Here is a 19,330-nt window from a genome sequence, read left to right on the forward strand (position 1 = left end):
ATGTTAATTTGCAGATACAGTGAGTAACGAGGAAACCAAACTGCATAGTAGGCTTTATTAAAAAGGCAGTGGAGTCCAAAATGGTGAACTTCTGACAGCCACTAGGTAAAGTAGGATACCAGAAGGTGAGGTGAGAGTGACTGTCCTTGACATCAAGACAACATTTTGACAGTCATCGGACTCGGAATATTAGCTCATTTCTCTCCCGACTTGTTTCCCAGCATTTTCTCTTTTGTTTCAGATTCCAGCATCCGCAGTAATTTGCTTTTATCAGGACAACATTTAACTGATTGTGGCATCAGGGGGAAATCTGCTTGCTCAAGTAACACCTGGCACAACGGAAGATAGTTGAAGTTGTTGGTGTCAGTTGTGTCAGCTCCAGTGCATCACTGCAGGGCTTTCTCAGGGTAGTATCCTATGCCAAACTATCTTTAGCTGCTTACTCAATGACCTTGCTTCCATCATGTCAGAAGTGGGGATGTTCATTGATGATTGCACAGTGTTCAGCACAATTTGCAACTCTTAGATACTGAAGCAGTCCATGTCCAAATGCAACAAGATCTGGACAATACTCAGACTTGGACTGACAAGTGACAAGTAACATTATGCCACTTAAGTGTCAGGTAATTACCAACTCCAACAAGAGGGAATCTAGTCATCACCCCTTCATATTGAATGGCATGACCCTCGTTGAATACTCCACCATTAACATCTTAAGGGTTACCATTGACCAGAAACTGAATTAACCACATAAATATGGTGGCTACAAGAGCAAGTCTGAGGCTAAGAATCCGGCGGCAAGTAACACCTTCTGACTCCCTAATGTCTGTCCACAATCTACAAGCCAAAAGTCAGGAGTGTAATGGAATTGTCTGTTCTTGCCAGGATGAGTGCAGCTCCAACAACACACAAGAATCTTGACACCATCCAGGATGAAGCAACTCGCTTGATTGTCACCTCATCCACAGACATTCACTCTGTCCCTCATTGACGTCCAGTAGCAGCTGTGTGTACCATCTACAAGAAGCACTGCACAAACTAACCAAGGATCCACACACAGCACCTTCCAGACCCACAAACACTACTATCTACAAGGACAAGGTATTCCCACGTAGACAAATGGGAACACCTAGAAGTTTCCCTCCAAGCCATTCACCATCCTGTCTTGGAAATATATCATTGTTCCTTCACTGTCGCTGGGTCAAAATCCTGGAACTCCCTCCCTAACAACACTGTCGGTGTATGTACACCATAGACTGCAACGGAAAACGAAGGCAACTCAACACCATCGTCTCAAGGGTAATTAGGGATGGGCATTAAATATTTCCCTAGCCAGCAATGTCCACATCCCTTAAATTCATTAAAAAATGCCAATCATTTTTCATTATAGTTACGACGTGAAACACCACAATTGCATAGCTCTTACTGTACTACCATATCAGTGTCAATTGTCATGACATTGACTGTATATTGGCTGTATATTGACATGTATATTGTCTGGGATGTGAAGAGTTAACAAGTTAATGATAATGCTTCTTACCACTAGAGGGAACCACAGAACAGTCATATATATATCATGTGACTTTGGAGATTCTGGGAATTAGAAGGTAGGAGAAGATAATAATAATCTTTATTATAACAAGTAGGCTTACATTAACACTGCAATGAAGTTACTATAAAAATCCCTGAGTCGACACACTCCAGTGCCTGTTCGGATACACAGAGGGAGAATTCAGAATGTCCAATTCACCTAACAAGCATGGGTGGTATTCTCCGCTCCTGATAAAAATTGGGATGGCCGTCGTGAAATCGGCCGAGGTTCACAACGGCCTCGAGGCCCGCTCCCCGCACCTAATTCACCCCCACCCGGGGGGCTAGGAGCGGGTCTCCGTCTTTCCTGGCCACGACCTCGTTGCGCCGGAAATGACACGCAAAACGGCGCATTTGTGAGGTCATCCGCGCATGCGCGTGTTGCCGGTTCCAACCCGCGCATGCGCGGATGACTTCATTGCGCAGACGGCGCAAACCACACATGCGCGGTGGCCGTCTTTCTCCTCAGCCGCCCGGCAAGACGTGGCGGCTTGATCTTGCCGGGCGGCGGAGGGGAAAGAGTGCGTCCGTTTTGGATGCTGGCCCGACGATCGGTGGGCACCGATCGCGGGCCTGTCCCCTCCCGAGCACGGTCGTGGTGCTCGCGTGCCAATTGGGCAACTAGATGCCCCAAACGGGCATCTGCACCCATTTCACGAATGCAGCAACCAGGTGTGGTTGCTGGCGTGTTGAAACGGGCGCGAAGGGCCGGCGATTTTTCCAAGCCGGGGGGGGGGGGAATCGCTGGGGGCGCCAGGGCGGCGTGAAAAATGTCGGGAGGCCCTCCCACGATTCTCCCACGCCACGTGGGGAGCGGACAATTCCGCCCCATGTCTTTCGGGAAATGTGGGAGGAAACCAGAGTACCCGTAGGAAACCCATGCAGACATGAGGAGAATGTGCAGACTCCGTACAGACAGTGACCAAAGCCGGGAATCGAACCTAGGACCCTGGTGCTGTGAAGCAACAGTGCTAACCACTGTGCTACCGTGCCACTTGGTCAGGAATGAGAAGGAGCAGTTATGTACTTGAGAGTTCTGTAGTTAGCAATAGCAGAGTTTAATGTAGTAACCTTCTACTTTAAGAACGTGAACAAAATACAGTTAGTAGTGTTAATACATTTATAGTTTTGCTCGTTAACAAATCTTGGTGTTCTTTATTCAACAGTAAGCATCCAAGCCATCCAGGTAAAGCAAAGTAGAAAACACCACGTCAATAAATGACTCTTTGTACATTCTCAAGAAATCAGCAATCATTGCCCTCTACCTGTATATAATTTGCCTTAATTTAAAAGATTAACACAAGAGTAAAGAAGTCTTACTGCAATGATATCAGGCCTTTTTGTACTGGGGAGTATTATGTGCAGTTAAGTTTCCTTACATGGAAGGATGTTGTCATGAGAATGTCACTTTAAGAAATGGTAGTCTGCTAAAGTTACTGCAGTGATGTCAGAGTGTGGGTGCAGATGAGCTCTGGCTCTGCTTTTTAGTTTCACTTTTAGTAAAGCTTGAGTGTCGGTGTTTCTTTGGTTTCGTTTCAGTGTTGGAGCTGCAGTCAGCCAGAGAAGGTGTAACGTTGTTCACTCTGCCATGTAAAGAATATCTCTTGATCATTTGGTGAATTCAGAGTGATAACTGTGCTCAGTAGTGAATTTAAAACTGATGTGCTTCTGTTAAAAGATTTTTGTAATGTCTTATGGATGTTAAAAGGAAAGCTTAAGGATTACTTAGTGTTGTATTCTTTGGGGGTTGTATTTGAATTAATGGTTACAAGGTGTTCACTGTATGTTTTAAAAAGGTTAACTTGAGCTCATAGAATAAACATTGTTTTGCTTTAAAAAATACACTTTGATTTCTGCTGTAGCACACCTGTAGAGTGGGCCGTATGCTCCCCATACCACAATCTAGTAAAAGTTGTGGGTCAGGTGAACTCCATGATACACTTTGGGGTTCTCCAAACCCTGGCTCATAATAAATTGGGGGCTCGAGGCGGATAAAAATCTATCTATTGGATTGGCTTAGTGAACTTAAAGACAGTGAGGGGTGAGCATATTGCTTTTTAGGTGTGGTATTTCAGTTTAAGTAGGGAATGTGTTGTGGACAATGGCTCTTTCAGAGGCTCTGAAGTTTATTAGGCATGGAGACGATCACACGCAGTACCTTATGGACAGAGACTAAAAGCAGACTGTTAGATTTGGCAAAAGCATTGCAATTAACATTACCTGACAAAATGCGAAAAGATGAGGTAATTATGGTGGTTGCTAAGCATTTAAAACTGCCTGTGATACAGTTTGACTCATTGGAAATGGTAAAAATTCAGTTACAAATTAAACAAATGGAACATGAGAGAGAATTAAAGCAGCTTGAATACGAAAGGGATAGAGAGGAAAAAGAAAGAGAGATAGAGAGTTTGAACTTTGGAAAATGGCCAGGAAATATGACAGTCAGTTAAAATTGGTGGATTTAAAAGGGAAATGTACAGTTTGAGGATAGTGATGAGGATAAAGAGAAAGTGCGTCAAATTCAAAGGCTTGTTGGAGATCTATTTAAATATGTCCAAGCATTGCCAAGGTTTGACGAGAAGGAGGTAGAAGCCTTTTTCATTTCATTTGAGAAGGTGGCTAAACAAATGAAATGGCCACAGGACATGTGAGTATTACTTATTCAAACAAAGCTGGTAGCTAGGGATAGTGAAATGTTTGCATCATTACGGGAGAAGGTATCTAGGATGTATGAGGATGTGAAGAAACCATCTTAGGTGCATATGAACTAGTGCCTGAAGCCTACAGAGAAAGGTTTAGACATTTAAGGAAATAATTTGGTCAAACATACATGGAGTTTGAAAGGATCAACCTGAGTTATTTTGATGGGTGGATAAGGGCTTTGAAAATATATGAAGCTCTCAGAGAAATTATACTTTTGGAAGAGTTTAAAAATTCAATTCCTGATGGAGTGAGAACTCATGTGGAAGAGCAGAGGGTTAAAACTGCGAGATTAGCAGTATAATTGGCAGATGATTATGGGTTAGTTCATAAATCAAAGTTTGGTTTACGACATCAGTTTCAGCCTGTGAGGGATAGAAACTGGGGACATGAGAAATGCTCAAGTGGTAAAGGTAAAGGTGATCTGATGGGAGATAATAAGGAGACTGTACCTCAGATTAAAAAATAAATCCTGGAGGGTAGAAAAGGAATGAAAGGTTTCAAATGTTTTCACTGTAATAAACTAGGCCATGTAAAGTCACAGTGTTGGTGGTTGAAGAAAAGCACTGGGAAGGCTGATGTGTTAAAACAGGATAAGACAGTGGGTTTTGTTAAAGTGGTAAAGGAAAGCCCAAGTGAAGCGAAGGAGGTGCAAAAGATTGTACAGCCTGATCAAGAGGTGATTGATAAGAAGATGCCAGATCTCTTTAAAGAATTTACTTGGGTGGGTAAAGTTTACTCATGTGTATCAGAAGGAGCAGCTAAAGAAGTCATAATTTTAAGAGATATGGGAGCTAATCAATCTTTCATGGTAAGAGATTAGGAGTTATGTTAGGGAAGAATATTGCCAGAAAAGGTGGTAATATGTGGAATTCAGGGTGAGAGGAGTAGTGTTCCTTTTTATACAAGGTAAAGTTGGAAAGTCCAGTGAAGAGTGGTGAAGTGGTAGTAGGAGTAATGGAGAAACTATCTTGTCCAGGAATATAGTTTATCTCGGGTAATGATATAGCTGGATCATAGGTGGGAGTGATGCCTACGGTGGTTGATACGCCAGTGGAAAATCAGACAACGGAAGTGTTGAAGGACGAATATTCTGGGATTTTCCCGGATTGTGTAGCAACCAGGTCGTAAAGTCACAGGTTAAGACAAGAGGAGAAATCAAGGAGTGAAGATGAAGTTTTTTTTTTATAAATTTAGATTACCCAATTATTTTTTCTATTAAGGGGCAATTTAGTGTGGCCAATCCACCTATCCTGCACATTTTTGGGTTGTGGGGGCGAAACCCACGCAGACACGGGGAGAATGTACAAAACTCCACACGGACAGTGACCCAGAGCCGGGATCGAACCTGGGACCTCAGCGCCGTGAGGCGGTTATGCTAACCACTAAGCCACCGTGCTGCCCCGTGAAGATGAAGTTGAAGTGCAATCATCAGAAACAATTTTTGATCAGATAGTTGAAAAAGAACAAGAACAGGTGGAGGATGAGGCGGATATTTTTAGTTTGGGAAAATTGGCGGAGTTACAACAGAAAGATATAGAAATAAAATGGATGCATCAGAAAGCATACACGGAAGAGGAATCTGAGTGTATACCAGAGTGTTATTGCCGTAAAGGTGATGTCTTAATGAGAAAATGGAGACCTTTACATATGCAGGCGGATGAAAAGTGGGCAGAAGTTCATCAAGTAGTATTGCCGGTAGGGTATAGAAAGGAGGTGTTGCGAGTAGCACATGAGGTGCCAATGGGAGGTCATTTGGGAGTAAGGAAAACTCAAGCTAAAACATTTTTTATTGGCCTGGACTACATAAAGATGTAGTTAAATTTTGTCGATCATGTAACACATATCAAGTGATAGGGAAACCTCAAGCAGTGATAAAACTAGCGCCCTTAATACTCATTCCAGCATTTGCGGAACCTTTGACAAGGGCCCTAATTGATTGCACAGGGCCGCTCCCTAAATCGAAAAGTGGGAATCAGTATCTTTTGACCATAATGGATGTGTCTACTGGGTTTCCGGAGGCCATTCCAGTACGTAATATTACAGCAAAAAAGATTGTGGAGGAGTTACTTAAATTCTTTACTAGATATGGACTACTCACAGAAATAATATCGGATCAAGGATCGAATTTTATCTCAAGGTTACTCAATGAAGTTATGGATAGTTTAGGAATAAAACTATTTAAATCAACTGCATACCATCCAGAATCGCAGGGAGCATTAGAAAGGTGGCATCAGACATTAAAGACAATGTTGAGGGCTTATTGTCACAATTATCCAGAGGATTGGGATAAAGGAATTCCATTCGTACTGTTTGCAATTAGGGATTCACCTGATGAGTCAACTAAATTCAGTCCTTTTGAACTAATTTTTGGTCATGAGGTAAGACGACGTCTTAAATTGATTAAGGAAAAATTGGTGAGTAAGAAATTGGAAATTACATTATTGGATTATGTGACAAATTTTAGGAAACAATTAAATAGAGCAGGTGAATTGGCTAGACAACATTTAAAAGTTGGACAACATGCAATGGGTAACGGAGAAGAAATCCAAAGTTCGTAGTTTTGCCAGTGGAGATAAAGCTTTAGTATTGTTACCAGTGGTAGGTGAACCTTTAAAAGCAAGGTTTTGTGGACCTTATCAGATTGAAAGGAAATTAAGTGAGGTGAATTATGTGGTAAAACACCAGATAGAAGGAAGACTCACCGAGTGTGTCATGTGAATATGCTTAAAAGGTACTTTGAAAGAGAGGAGAGCAAAAGGAGGAGGTTAATTATTCTAACTTGAAGTGACGAACCAAATCCAGATGACTGTGAATTTGACATACCTCAAATTAAATTGGAAAACGAGGATGTTCTTAAAAATTGGGATAAATTGTTGAGTTACCTTCCAGAGGAAAAAATGAATGACCTGAAAGAGTTGTTGATACCACATGGGCAAGTTTGTAGAGATAAATTGGGAAGTACTAAAATGGCTATACATGATGAAAATTGGTACAGGTTAACAAAGAGATTGAGAGTATGCTTAAATATGGCAAAATTGAAGTGGGTTTCAGCCAATGGAGCTCAGCCATAGTGATGGTACCTAAACCAGACGGTACCCAACGGTTGTGTGTGGACTATAGAAGGTTAATGCAGTTACAAGAATGGACTCTTATCCTATCCCACGTTTGGAGGATCGCATTGTGAAAGTGGGACAATCAGTTTTCATTTCCAAACTGGATTTACTTAAAGGTTAGCAGCAGGGGCAGCAGGGTAGCATGGTGGTTAGCATAAATGCTTCACAGCTCCAGGGTCCCAGGTTCGATTCCCGGCTGGGTCACTGTCTGTGTGGAGTCTGCACGTCCTCCCCCTGTGTGCGTGGGTTTCCTCCGGGTGCTCCAGTTTCCTCCCACAGTCCAAAGATGTGCGGGTTAGGTGGATTGGCCATGCTAAATTGCCCGTAGTGTCCTAATAAAAGTAAGGTTAAGGGGGGGGTTGTTGGGTTACAGGTATAGGGTGGATACGTGGGTTTGAGTAGGGTGATCATGGCTCGGCACAACATTGAGGGCCGAAGGGCCTGTTATGTGCTGTACTGTTCTATGTTCTATGTTACTGGCAGGTACCTTTATCCGGAAGGGCGAAGGAGATTTCAGCTTTTGTGACTCCAGATGGTATATACCAATTCAAAGTTATGCCATTTGGCATGAAAAACACCACAGCCACATTTCAGAGGTTAACTAACAAAGTCGTTTCTGGATTACCCAATTGTGCGGTATACATCGACAATTCCAGACATGGAAAGAACATTTAAAACATCTGATGTAGTTATTCGATCGACTTCAGGAGGCGGGTTTGGTGGTAAACCTAGCCAAAAGTGAATTTGGAAAAGCCCAAGTCACTTTGCTTGACCATACAATCGGACAGGGTCGAATGGTCCCACGGGATGTGAAACCAAAACTTATTTGGGTGTTTCCAATACCCTCAACACAAAGGAAAATAATGTGATTTCTTGGCATGAGTGGATTTGTGCAAAATTTTTGTAGCGTGGTTGCTCCACTGATGGACTTGCTGAAGAAACGTCGAAAATTTCAGTGGACAGTGCTGTGATAACCAAAGCTCCTGTAAGGGACTCTGTGATCAGATTGAACTAAAGTATCTGACTTTACAGAGACATGCCGAGGCGTAGCGAACTGGATAGATCGTGCAGAGACCTTCTTGTTCAAAGAGACTGTCAATGCAGAGGAATTCCAGTTGGAGGAAGAACAACAGAAATAGACTAAATTATTATACCTGTTTGCGTGTGTTGGTTTTATGAAACAAAAATGTATATTTACTGTGTGCATTTCTTAAAGGATAGTGATAAGGTGAAAAATGAAACCATCTTGAAGTTGATGGGTTTTGTTTCTTGGGGGGAGGTGTCATGATAATGTCACTTTAAGAACTGGTAGTCTGCTAAAGTTACTGCAGTGATGTCAGAGTGTGAGTGGAGCTGAGTTCTGGCTCTGCTTTTGAGTTTCACTTTGAGATAATCTTGGGTGTGACTGTGTTTTTTTGGTTTTGTTTCAGTGTTGGATCTGCAGTCAACCAGAGAATGTGTACTGTTGTTCTCTCTGCCATGTAAAGACTATCTCTTGATCATTTGGTGAATTCATAGTGATAACTGTTCTCAGTAGTGAATTTAAACCTGATGTGCTTCTGTTAAAAGGTTTTTTTAATGTCTTATGGATGTTAAAAGGAAATCTTAAAGATCACTTAGTGTTGTATTCTTTGGGGGTTGTATTTGAATTAATGGTTGCTAAAATGTTCACTGTATGTTTTAAAAAGGTTAACTTTTTAAAAAGAGTTCATAGAATAAATATTGTTTCGCTTTAAAATAAACTTTTCAATTTCTGCTGTACATACCAGTAGAGTGGGCCGTGTGCTCCCCATACCACAATCTAGTAAAAGTTGTGGGTCAGGTGAATTCCATTATGCACATTTGGGGTTCTCTACACCATGGCCCATAACAATGTACTTACCTTCGTGTAATAACAATATGCCTGCCTTGCCAGGCTTACTTCCATCTCAAAGACAATTTTTAAAAATGGTAAAAAGAGTTGATTCGTTGCATCACCAATATCTCCTACCCTCACTCTCCCCGTAATGGCGGCCATTCAAATAATGGTTGTAATACCAGGCATTCGTTTTTAGGAACTGTGATTGTCACAAGACAATTTCCATGCTACATTATTACCAGACAATCCAATATGCCTAGTTGCAATGTCAAGAAAGTCAGTCCTTTAAGTATCTAATTATTTGTAGCTACATGTGGCTTGGGAAAAATAAATTTTATGTAAAATTGCAAAAAAAGCTTTTTACTTTTTAATAAAAGGTGCCAGGTGTAATTTATTTTTGTGTGGTACACCATTAAATAAATTATAGAAGATAATAGATACAGATATTATATAACAGGCAATTTGTTTGCAATTTGAAAGCTGCAGTCACGATTAGTGCTGAAAATCTGTTTCATAATGGCAAGCAAATTAGGTTGAAGAATAAAATTGCTTGGATTTGACACATAAAAAGAGAAAAGTATTTGATACCTTTTTGTGCATTTTTATGGCTGATATACTTTTACTTATATAGAAAAGGTTTGCAGTTTTAAAAGACACACTGTTTAAGGTCAAGGAGGAATATGTACTATCCCGCAAGGAACCTATGGGTTGGGAATGCTTGCGGAGGAGGAGCTCCTCTGCTCGGGGCTCAATTAACCCATGTAGAAGGTTGGTCAGTAAGGCACCGTCCTTAGAGGAATCTGGTAGGGATCTACCAGCTAGTGTACATATCACTTTTATAAATAAAACTTATCTGATTCAGTGTGGTCTCCCCAGGCAGACTTTTCTTACGCCGGGCCAGTTCAGCGAATCGGCAATCGTGCCGTTTTTTTATGCGATGCCGGTCCGACGCCGCTCCGCCATTCTCTCAACCAGAACGGCGTCATCGTGAATTGCGCCGCCCCGGAGAATCGTCTGAGGGGATAAGTTCAAAGATTCTCCAGGCTCTGTGGATTCTGCGGGCTGGATGGGCCGAAGTCCCGACGGCGTGACCCAAGGTCACGCCGCGCCATTCTAATCTGCAAATAAAAATCGCCAGCTAGTTGAGCTGGCTGACGATACGGGAGAGGAGGTGAGCGGCCGGCGTGTGGGGGTACCTGGGTCTGTCGGGACGAGCACAGCCGGGGCTGGGGGCGAGGGGGTGGGCCTCCATGTTGGGGGGGGGGGTGGCGTGGGGACGATATGCCAGCCAGCCTGGAACAGCCTGCCATAGCAGGGCGGTGCCAAAGCCAGGGCCACCATTACGGCGGCCAGGTTGATGGTCACCAACCCCGGGCGCTGGCTGCCCGCATGGCTCCCGCCAGTGCTCATGGATGCTGGACACCCAGGGGCCGGTCCTCCCAGCCGGCGCACCGGCGTGAAGGGCCAGGGCCGCACCCATGGCAGCCCCCCATTAGGACATAGCCATTCAACGATGGTGCTATCAGGAGGGACGGGTAATAGTGGGCAGGGCACGGAGGGTGTCGGCAGGGGTCTGGGTGCATGCGTGGCTGTGGCACAAGCAGACAACCGGTGCAGACATGTAGCCCATGGCAACTGGCTGCAGAGGGGGCCACGCGCCATCCCTAAACATGTTGTATACCCCCCACCCCTGCAGATCATAATGTTTGGGCACCAGCCAGCGATGTTGGCCGCCGTGGCGGGAGCCACTGCCCTGCATGTGGTCCTGTGGCAGCGTCTGCGCAGGTGGCTCATAGCGGCTGTGGCAGCTGCAGAAGGACAGGCTGCAGAGAGACAGGTGGCACCCGCTCAGGCTGTAGGGCCGCTCGCCCGACGGGCGCAGGAGGAGGATGCAGACGACCACCACAACAACGAGGTGGAGGCACAGGATAAGGATACAAATCTGGATGAGAAGCAGGAGCAGGAGAAGGAGGAGGAGGAAGAGGAGATGGTGTTGGTGCCTAGGCGCCGGAGGCACACAATGAGGCCTCCTGTTTACCGTCGCCGCATTTCCTTCGAGGACCTGCCGGACAGAGCATGCAGGAAGAGACTCAGGATGAGTCAGAAACCGTTGGCCATACCTGCCACCTGATGGCACACCTGGCACCGTGTGGTACTGGGGGAGGACATGCTCGCGCGTTGGCCATCAGGGTTAGGGTGGCGCTAAACGTTTATGTGACGGGGTCGTTCCACGTGCTGAGTAGGGACCTATCCGGCATCTCCCAGCCATCTGCGCACCGGTGTATCCGTGCAGTGACTGATGCCCTGTATGACATCACGGACCGTTACATCCAGTTCCCTGTGGACAGTGCCCACCAGAATGCCCGGGCAGCAGGATTCGCTGCCGTGGCCAGGATACCCATTGTACAGGGGGCGATTGATGGTGTGCACGTCGCCATGCGGCCACCAGCGGAGAACGGGAACATGTTCATTAACAGGAAGGGGACCCACTTCATGAACATTCAGGTTGTCTGTGACCACTGCATGAAGATCATGCACGTCTGCGCCGGTTCGAGGGACACCCCCCCCCCCCGGCTGAGGGGCTGGTTGCTGGGCGACAAGGGTTACCCATTGCAGTCGTGGCTGATGACGTCTATTCGGAGGTTGCAGACCGACACGGAGACCTGATACAATGAGGCCATACAGCAACCAGGGGTGCGATCGAGTGGTGATTTGGCCTGTTGAAGATGCGCTTCAGATACCTGGACCGCTCTGGAGGGGCCCTCCAGTACCATTCGGAGAGGGTTGGCCGCATCGTTGTGGTCTGCTGCATCCTCCACAATATAGCCCAACAGAGGGCGCGATGTGCTGGAGGAGGAGGAGGAGGCAGAGGGAGATCCCGCGGAAGGGGATGCCTCTCCAGATGAGGGGAATGGGGACGAGGGGGGCAATAGACACATGGGGGCTGGATATGGACGGGAGGCTGCACAACGCCACCGGCTTGGCCAGCGAGCACGCGAGCATTGATCGCTGAATGTTTCACCAACTAGGGGCTCGCTGAGCTGGGCACTGGCACCACTGTACCACCCCACCTCACCACCCAGCACCCCCATGACCCACAACACCCATGAGATGCACCTCCCACACCACCCACCAACCTTCGCTCGCACATCACAATGTGCACAGCACCCCGCCACCACACATCCACCTGCGGCACAACGGGCTGGTCTCACACGAGTGCTTGTGGAAGCGGGTGTGATCAATGCCATGGGGATGATAAACCCGCTCTGCAATGAACTGTGAGCTCCAAATCGTTAGCCAATGTCTGACTCATGGCCATAGCGACACCCTCCACCTGGGTGGTCCCTGTATGCATTATGTTGTGTAGCTGGCAGCGGTGTTCTGTGGATGCTCGGGGTGGGGGGGGAGAGAGAGATTTACACCCACCTGGGCTCAACGTTCCATCGCCCTTTGACCACAGTGGCACGCAGTCCTTCAGGCTCCGGACATAGCACAGAGGCATCTTGCATTAGTGTAACAGTGAGTTTAACAGTGAGTACACGTGCCCTAGCCCCTATAACTAAACTGTGCCCTGCACCCGTGCCAACTCACTAGGTGTGAAACTTCTTGACCTTACAGGCCTTACCACTACGTCTCGGTGTTTCCCCAGACGGTCCAGCAGGAGTGGAGGCGGACTACTGAGACTCTTGCCCTGCGACTTGGCTCTCCGTTGGCGCGCATTTCCTGGGGTGGCCCAGCTTGGATGGGCTAGGCTGCTCCACTGACACCTGGCACTGCCAGTCCTGGAGGCCCGCTGTGGTATCGACCAGGGTCTGAACGTTAGCAGCGATGGAGCTCAGGGAGTGGGCCATCCCTGTCTGGGACTGCGCCACCTCCCTCTGGGCTTGTGCGACGCCATCCAGCATCTGGGCGAGGCCGTCGATGCTCTCAGCGATGGCTTGCTGGGACTGAGCCATGGCCTACTGAGACTGGGCCAGAGCCTGCTGAGACTCGGCCAGACTGCGTAGAGTGGCTGCAATGTCCAGCTGGCTCTGGCACATGGCTGCATGCACATGAAGACCCACGCCTTGCATAACCTGACCAATGACCGAAACCGTTACACCCATTGCCTCCACCGCGGACGCCACCCGTGTGGTGTCAGCCTGGGTGGCAGCCATGATCAGCACCACTCCCTGCTGCTGGACGTGGATGAACTACTCCACCTGCGTCTGCAGCTGCTGGAAGACAGCCGTCATCCTGTTGTCTAGACCCTGGGTGTCCCTGTGCATCATGTCTGTGGGTGGGTCTGGAACGTCCAGGAACCCAGGAACCGTCTGGGCGGCAGCTGGTTGCTGGGGCTGGGCTGCCCTCCGACGGTCCGGCCCCTCGGCTGCTCCTACCTCCACCTGCTGTACTGGTACGGCTGTGTTGTGCGCACCAGAGAGTGTCCCAAAAGCCTCTTTGGGTGAGGTATGCCAGATGGGCCGGGACGACCGGCATCAGGTCCTGCAAGACACAAGACAGCATGTATCGTTAGACACGCAGACCAGAGTGAGGGGGTAGAGGGGCGGGGGGGTGATGGAGTGGGTGGGGGGTGGGTTGATGGGGTGGAGTGGGGGGGTGGTTGGGGTGAAGTGATGGGGGGAATGCGGTGAGTAGGTTTGTGGGGGTTTTGGTGTGAGAGGGTGGAGCCAGGCAGGGGAGTCCCACTTGCTGGTGCGCCTCCGATCTGGCAAGGGGCAACCTCCTGGTCCTCAGTTCCACCAACGAGGTCCAGTGCCCGCTGCTCGTGGACTGTGAGGGGCTGCAGTGTGGGTGGAACCCCTTCAGGTTCTCTCACACTCCCTATGGTCGTGGGCGGTCTTATCCTGGGAGGGGGGCGGGGGGTGGGGGGGGGGGGGGGGTGGGGGGGGCAAAAGCTAGATGATGCCATGGGAGCACTGGGCACCCAGCCAAAGCGGCTCTCAGGGGTGTGTGCAGCCCATGTGTGTCAGGTGCGGGGTTTTTGCCCTCCTCCTGTGGGGGGGGGGGGGGGGGTTACTTTCACATGTGTGGGTGATAGGGGTTGGGTGGTGCCAGGGGCACATCTCGGTGTACTCACCCTGGCTGCCCTCATCAGGTCGTGCATCTTTTTCTGGCCTTGTTCGACGGTCCGTGGGGTGTGCCCCACTGCGCTTACGGCATTGCTCACCTCCCTCCATGTTCGCCAGACTGTGCTGCCCGGGTGGTGGTGGCCCTGTCCAGGACTCAGGATCCCTGAACCTCAGGGCGGCACGGTGGACGGCGACCATTTCGCCGGTCTCAGCACCGTGTGCCGCCCACATCATCAGGGCATCGCGGGTATCCAACGCCGGTCTAGCGCCAAGCCCCCCAGCGCTTCTCGCGGCACCTGTGCTGGCCCCATTTGCGGGCCAGAATCCATCCTCAGAGCGGCCCGTTCATGTCATCGTAAAACGTGACAGCATTTACGACGGCGTGAACACTCTGCCGCGGGATTAGAGAATCACGCCCCCCCCCGTGTCCTTATTAATGAATAGATTTTAGATAGGAACTTAATGAGCTGAATTCTCCACTGGCGGGATGCTCCCTTTTGCCGGCAGCCCGGAGGTTTCCCGACGGCGTGGGGCTGCCCCACAATGGGAAACCCCATTGACCAGCCGGTGTCGCGAAGAATCCCGATGACGTGCTGAACCAGAAATCTCATTGGGCGGGTTTTTCCGTCCCCCATGCCAGATTTCTGATTCAGCATGTCATCGGGATTCTTCGCGTCACCGGCTGGTCAATGGGGATTCTCCGCTTGAATGAACATTTGTAGTCCGGCACAAAACTCATTGTGTGGGTTTCTCCTTCCCGCCGCGCCAGTTTTGAGCCGATCTACAAATGTTCATTCACGCAAAGGGAAGGGTTTTGGAGAGTATCCAGCATGTTTCACTAATGCCCACCTCTAATCTCGACCCCCATTTGAAAATCTGACCCTCCATTTCCAGTGGCCACTAAAGGAGAAGTCACTTCAATTAAAATAATTTAACAATGTTGCTTCTTTGTATTGGGCCACCCTTTCTTGGTGTTGCACAGTTCTCCAGATATCCAGCAGCAAGATTCTTCAAGTGAGGACTTGGTGCTCCATGACATGAAAAGAAAAACAAGTACACAAGCAGACAGCAACCCTCCTAAAGTTCCAGCTCCATAACCAGAGAAGATTCCAAGCACTACTGAAATAACAAGCTGACACCACATTATTGTGCCATTTTGGCCAGTAATAATGCAGCATGTGGGGGTCCTGCTGTGCATCAGCTGGTTGCAAAGTTTGCCTTAATAATAATACTCACTGCACAAGAAAGTAATTAATTGCACACAAAGCTCAAATGAATATTTCTGACGGACGTACAGATGAACACCTTCCTTGGTGTTGCTATGTTCTGATTATTTGGTGCTAAGAAAGGAAAAGAGAATTGAATGACTCAGGTACAAAACACAGGAAGGACTGATTTGGCTGATTAAAATCATTTCTTATCTTCTCCATCTGTCTGCTTTGTAAGTACAATATATTGTTCTCAAATAAGCACAATGTTCTCTTTGTATTATGCCATCATTGTTCGGCTTTCATCATCTCATTATGAAGTTGATTATTCCAGAACACAATCATTTATAACAGGTGTAAGTGATGCACGTCTGTACACACAGTAAGCACATAGAGAGAATCACACAAAAGCTTCACATTGGATAGGGAAGCAAAAGGATGGCAAAACAAACTAAACATTCAAAAGCATCATACTTTCCAGAAGAACCAAACAATCTATATGAAGCGTAGATCTTAAATAGATGAACAGAATAAATGGAGTTTTTTGTCTTGGAAATTGCTTACATATTATGTTAGTTTTAAAATGTATCAGGGAACAAATTCCTCTATGCATTTGCTACATATAACTAAATTATAAACTTATTGGGGTGCATTTTCAACAGGCATCCATGTGTAAAACTGACATTGTGGAACAACAACCCATTACAAACCACCCTCCCCCCTAACTTCAATCACACTAAGTTGAATCATCAGAAAATATGGGGGCGATTCTCCAATATTGGGCCCAAGAGGTCGTGCCGTTGTGAACGCCATCGTGTTTCATGACGGCGCGAACCGGGCCCATTCACGTATGATTCTGGCCCCCATAGGGGGCCAGCACAGCACTGGAGCGGTCCACGCCGCTCCAGCCTCCTTACGTGGCGCCAAATGGGCTGCGCCAACCTGCGCATGCGTGGGGGACTTCTTTTGCGCGCCGGCCCCGACCAACATAGGGTAGGTGTTCAGAGGCCAGTCGTGCCAGGGAGGAGGCCCGGGGGGGGGGGGGGGGGGGGGGGGGGGGGGGGGGGGGTGGGGGGGGGGGGGGGGGGGGGGGGGGGGGGGGGGGGGGGGGGGGGAGGGGGGGGGGGGGTGGGGGGAACGAGGCCGGCCCACCAATCGGTGGGCCCCAATCGCAGGTCAGACGCCATCAGAGCCCCCCCCAGGTGAAGGAACCCCCCCCCCCCCCCTCCCCAGGCCCCCCCCCCCCCGACCGTTGCCGCAGAGTTCCCGCCGGCAGCGACCAGGGGTGAACGGCACCGGTGGGACTCTGTCGTATTGGAGCGCCCGTTCAACACATCCGAGCTGGAGAATCGGCGGCCCCGCCGATTCCAGCGGTTCGCGGCCAGCGCCGCGCCAAACACGCCAGCACAAATGGCGCCAATTCTCCACACCTCGGAGACTCGCTCGCGCCGTTGGGGCATCGTGGCGCAATTGCGCCGACTCTCCAGCCCGGGGCTCGGAGAATCGCCCCCTATATATCCAGTATTGAAACAAAGAGCATGGGATGAAGATCAGAAGAGCCAAAATGACTGGATGTGTTAGTTATAACTTTTTCACACAGATGGTGGTGAAATTTTGAATTGACCTGCTCAGGGGAGCCTCTAATTCTAATAAAGAGTGGGGCAAATATTTGGTGCGAAAATAGAACAAAGGTGTTTGGTGGGGAATACACCATAGCTGTATTCTACTTTTAAAAGCAGCTGGTCCTGTTCATTCTACATATGCCTCGTATATCTTGTCCATCAAATCAAAAAAATCTAACAAAAATGGCAAGGGCCGTTGCTGCTACCCGGGCTGCTCCCATTTTCATATTTATAATGTTAACCGATGAATCCCTAATGACAGACCAGAATGTGGGAAATTTCTTGCCGATGCATTGTTCACTGTAGCTGTTTGGCTTTGTGCTACTTTGTACTTAAAAATACATCAGAATGGCTATATTTGGCATAAGCTGAGCTGTCCCAAAATTTTATTGGTAGCATTAAAGCCAACTATTGGGAAATCAGAAAAATAAAGATCTCCAGATCAGTATTTTTGTTACATTTTTATGGCCTTTATAAATCAAATTCTCACCCGAGGTGGAAAAAGAATCCTTGACCTGCCCACACTGTTCTCCCGAAATACCTCATCACTCCTTACACAGGATTACGAGTGAGAGCAACCACAATTAGCCTTTTTGAGTTATTTTGATCTTAGTGCATTACAAAATGAAGAAGATTTCCATACTGTGTACAAAATGGAAAAACCAAGAACCGCAAAAAAGGTCTTATTCCTTACCTTGCAATGACAATATCTTTTTTCCTTAGTAAGCTCTCCTTCATTTTCAGCTGTGAGTTCTGCTCACTTGTATCCTGGCTTAACCGGGTGGGGTAGACCATTGAAACCTGCAATGGTGACTTATTGAGCATCTAAGGATTTAATGAAGATATTGGGATCCATTAAGTATGTTCAGGTAAACCTGAATTGAATCATAACAGAATGACATAAAAGGTGGTTATATACAATGTACAATCTTTAAGATTAATTTTCTTTCAGAAATCACTGGGAAAGGATAGTTTATCAATCTATAAACTGCAGACATAATTAATTAATATTCTGTACAGATTCTCGTTGCTTTCATTATCAACCATGGAAAAAATCCAGAATAAAATGTGCCATTTGTTGCCTTTTCCCACCTGAATTCCAGTTGTTGTAAAGTTCCTCTGTTGTATTAAGAATTTGACCAGTTAGGGTATATGTTTTCTTTCCACACTGCCACACACCTGGGTGACTCCAATATTTCTTAATATTACTCATACTGAACTTAAAACTTAATTTTGACTACAATGTTTGTTGGATCTGCGAAATGGTTTGTGACAACCCAAAGTTTCTGAAGCCTGAAGGCGGCCTTGAATCTCAAATAATTTCACCAAATCTCACATTTTCCTATTTGGTTGACGTTTCACTCTTATAAAATATTTCTCAAGTTGGAAAGTTTGTTTACAGCGCAAAATAATAAGTTCACAAATGTCACGATTATTTCCCGCCACGTGTGTGGTCAAAGATGCGGCTCCAGGATCAGCAAGAACCCACAGAACCCATGATCAATAGCACAGAGTTTCTTAGGTGAACAATCATACACATTAGCGAGTGATTGCCGTAGAAGAAGAATTCCCCACTATGACAGACAATTGCTATTTTCTGTATAGGATGGAGAACGTTTATGGGTGGAACTTTTCCTAAATTTGGCAAAGGCTGAGAATGAGCAAGAAAAGGCCATCGGCACCAACAGCGACTTTCTTTGCCATATCGTTCAGGACTTGGCCTGAGAAATCTCAAGGGGTGGGTCCAACAATGTCACGCTGGCGGAGCGGGCAAGATTGATGACCATTTTTAAAGACCATCCCAGTGCAAAATAGTTCACAAAGAACCCCCCCCCCCCCCCCCCCCCCCCCCCCCCGGTAACCCCATGCTGCAGCATTGTCCTGTCACTGTCCTCTGGTACTGCCCAGGCAGTGGGCAGTGACAGGGGAAACATGATCCTCTCCCCCTTGAGCAATTAACTCACTTTTGGAAAATTACAACCAATCCATCTACGATATCTGTAGCTACTTCTTTTAGAATCCTTTGATGCAAGCCATCAGGGCCAGGGGACTTATCTATCTATTATTTTGTCTGGTACTACTTCTCTAGTGATGTTGATGGTATTTAATTCCTCCCCCCATATTCTTTTGTATTAATGGGATGTTTGAAATACCTTCCACCATA

The 19,330-nt window shown here is 47.3% G+C and overlaps 1 protein-coding gene across 5 annotated transcripts in view; it reads right to left on the reverse strand.

Moving 5' to 3' along the window:
- The window catches only part of cep85l (centrosomal protein 85, like), a 355,373-nt gene that overhangs the window by 77,020 nt on the left and 259,023 nt on the right, over positions 1-19,330 (reverse strand). For all 5 annotated transcript variants that reach the window (XM_038799676.1, XM_038799678.1, XM_038799675.1 and 2 more), the window contains one exon: positions 17,861-17,991. In XM_038799676.1, coding sequence (XP_038655604.1) covers positions 17,861-17,991 — 131 coding nt within the window. The remainder of the gene's footprint in view (positions 1-17,860; positions 17,992-19,330) is intronic.

Source organism: Scyliorhinus canicula, chromosome 6 (genome assembly GCF_902713615.1).
Source record: "Scyliorhinus canicula chromosome 6, sScyCan1.1, whole genome shotgun sequence".
Taxonomy (NCBI): Eukaryota; Metazoa; Chordata; class Chondrichthyes; order Carcharhiniformes; family Scyliorhinidae; genus Scyliorhinus; species Scyliorhinus canicula.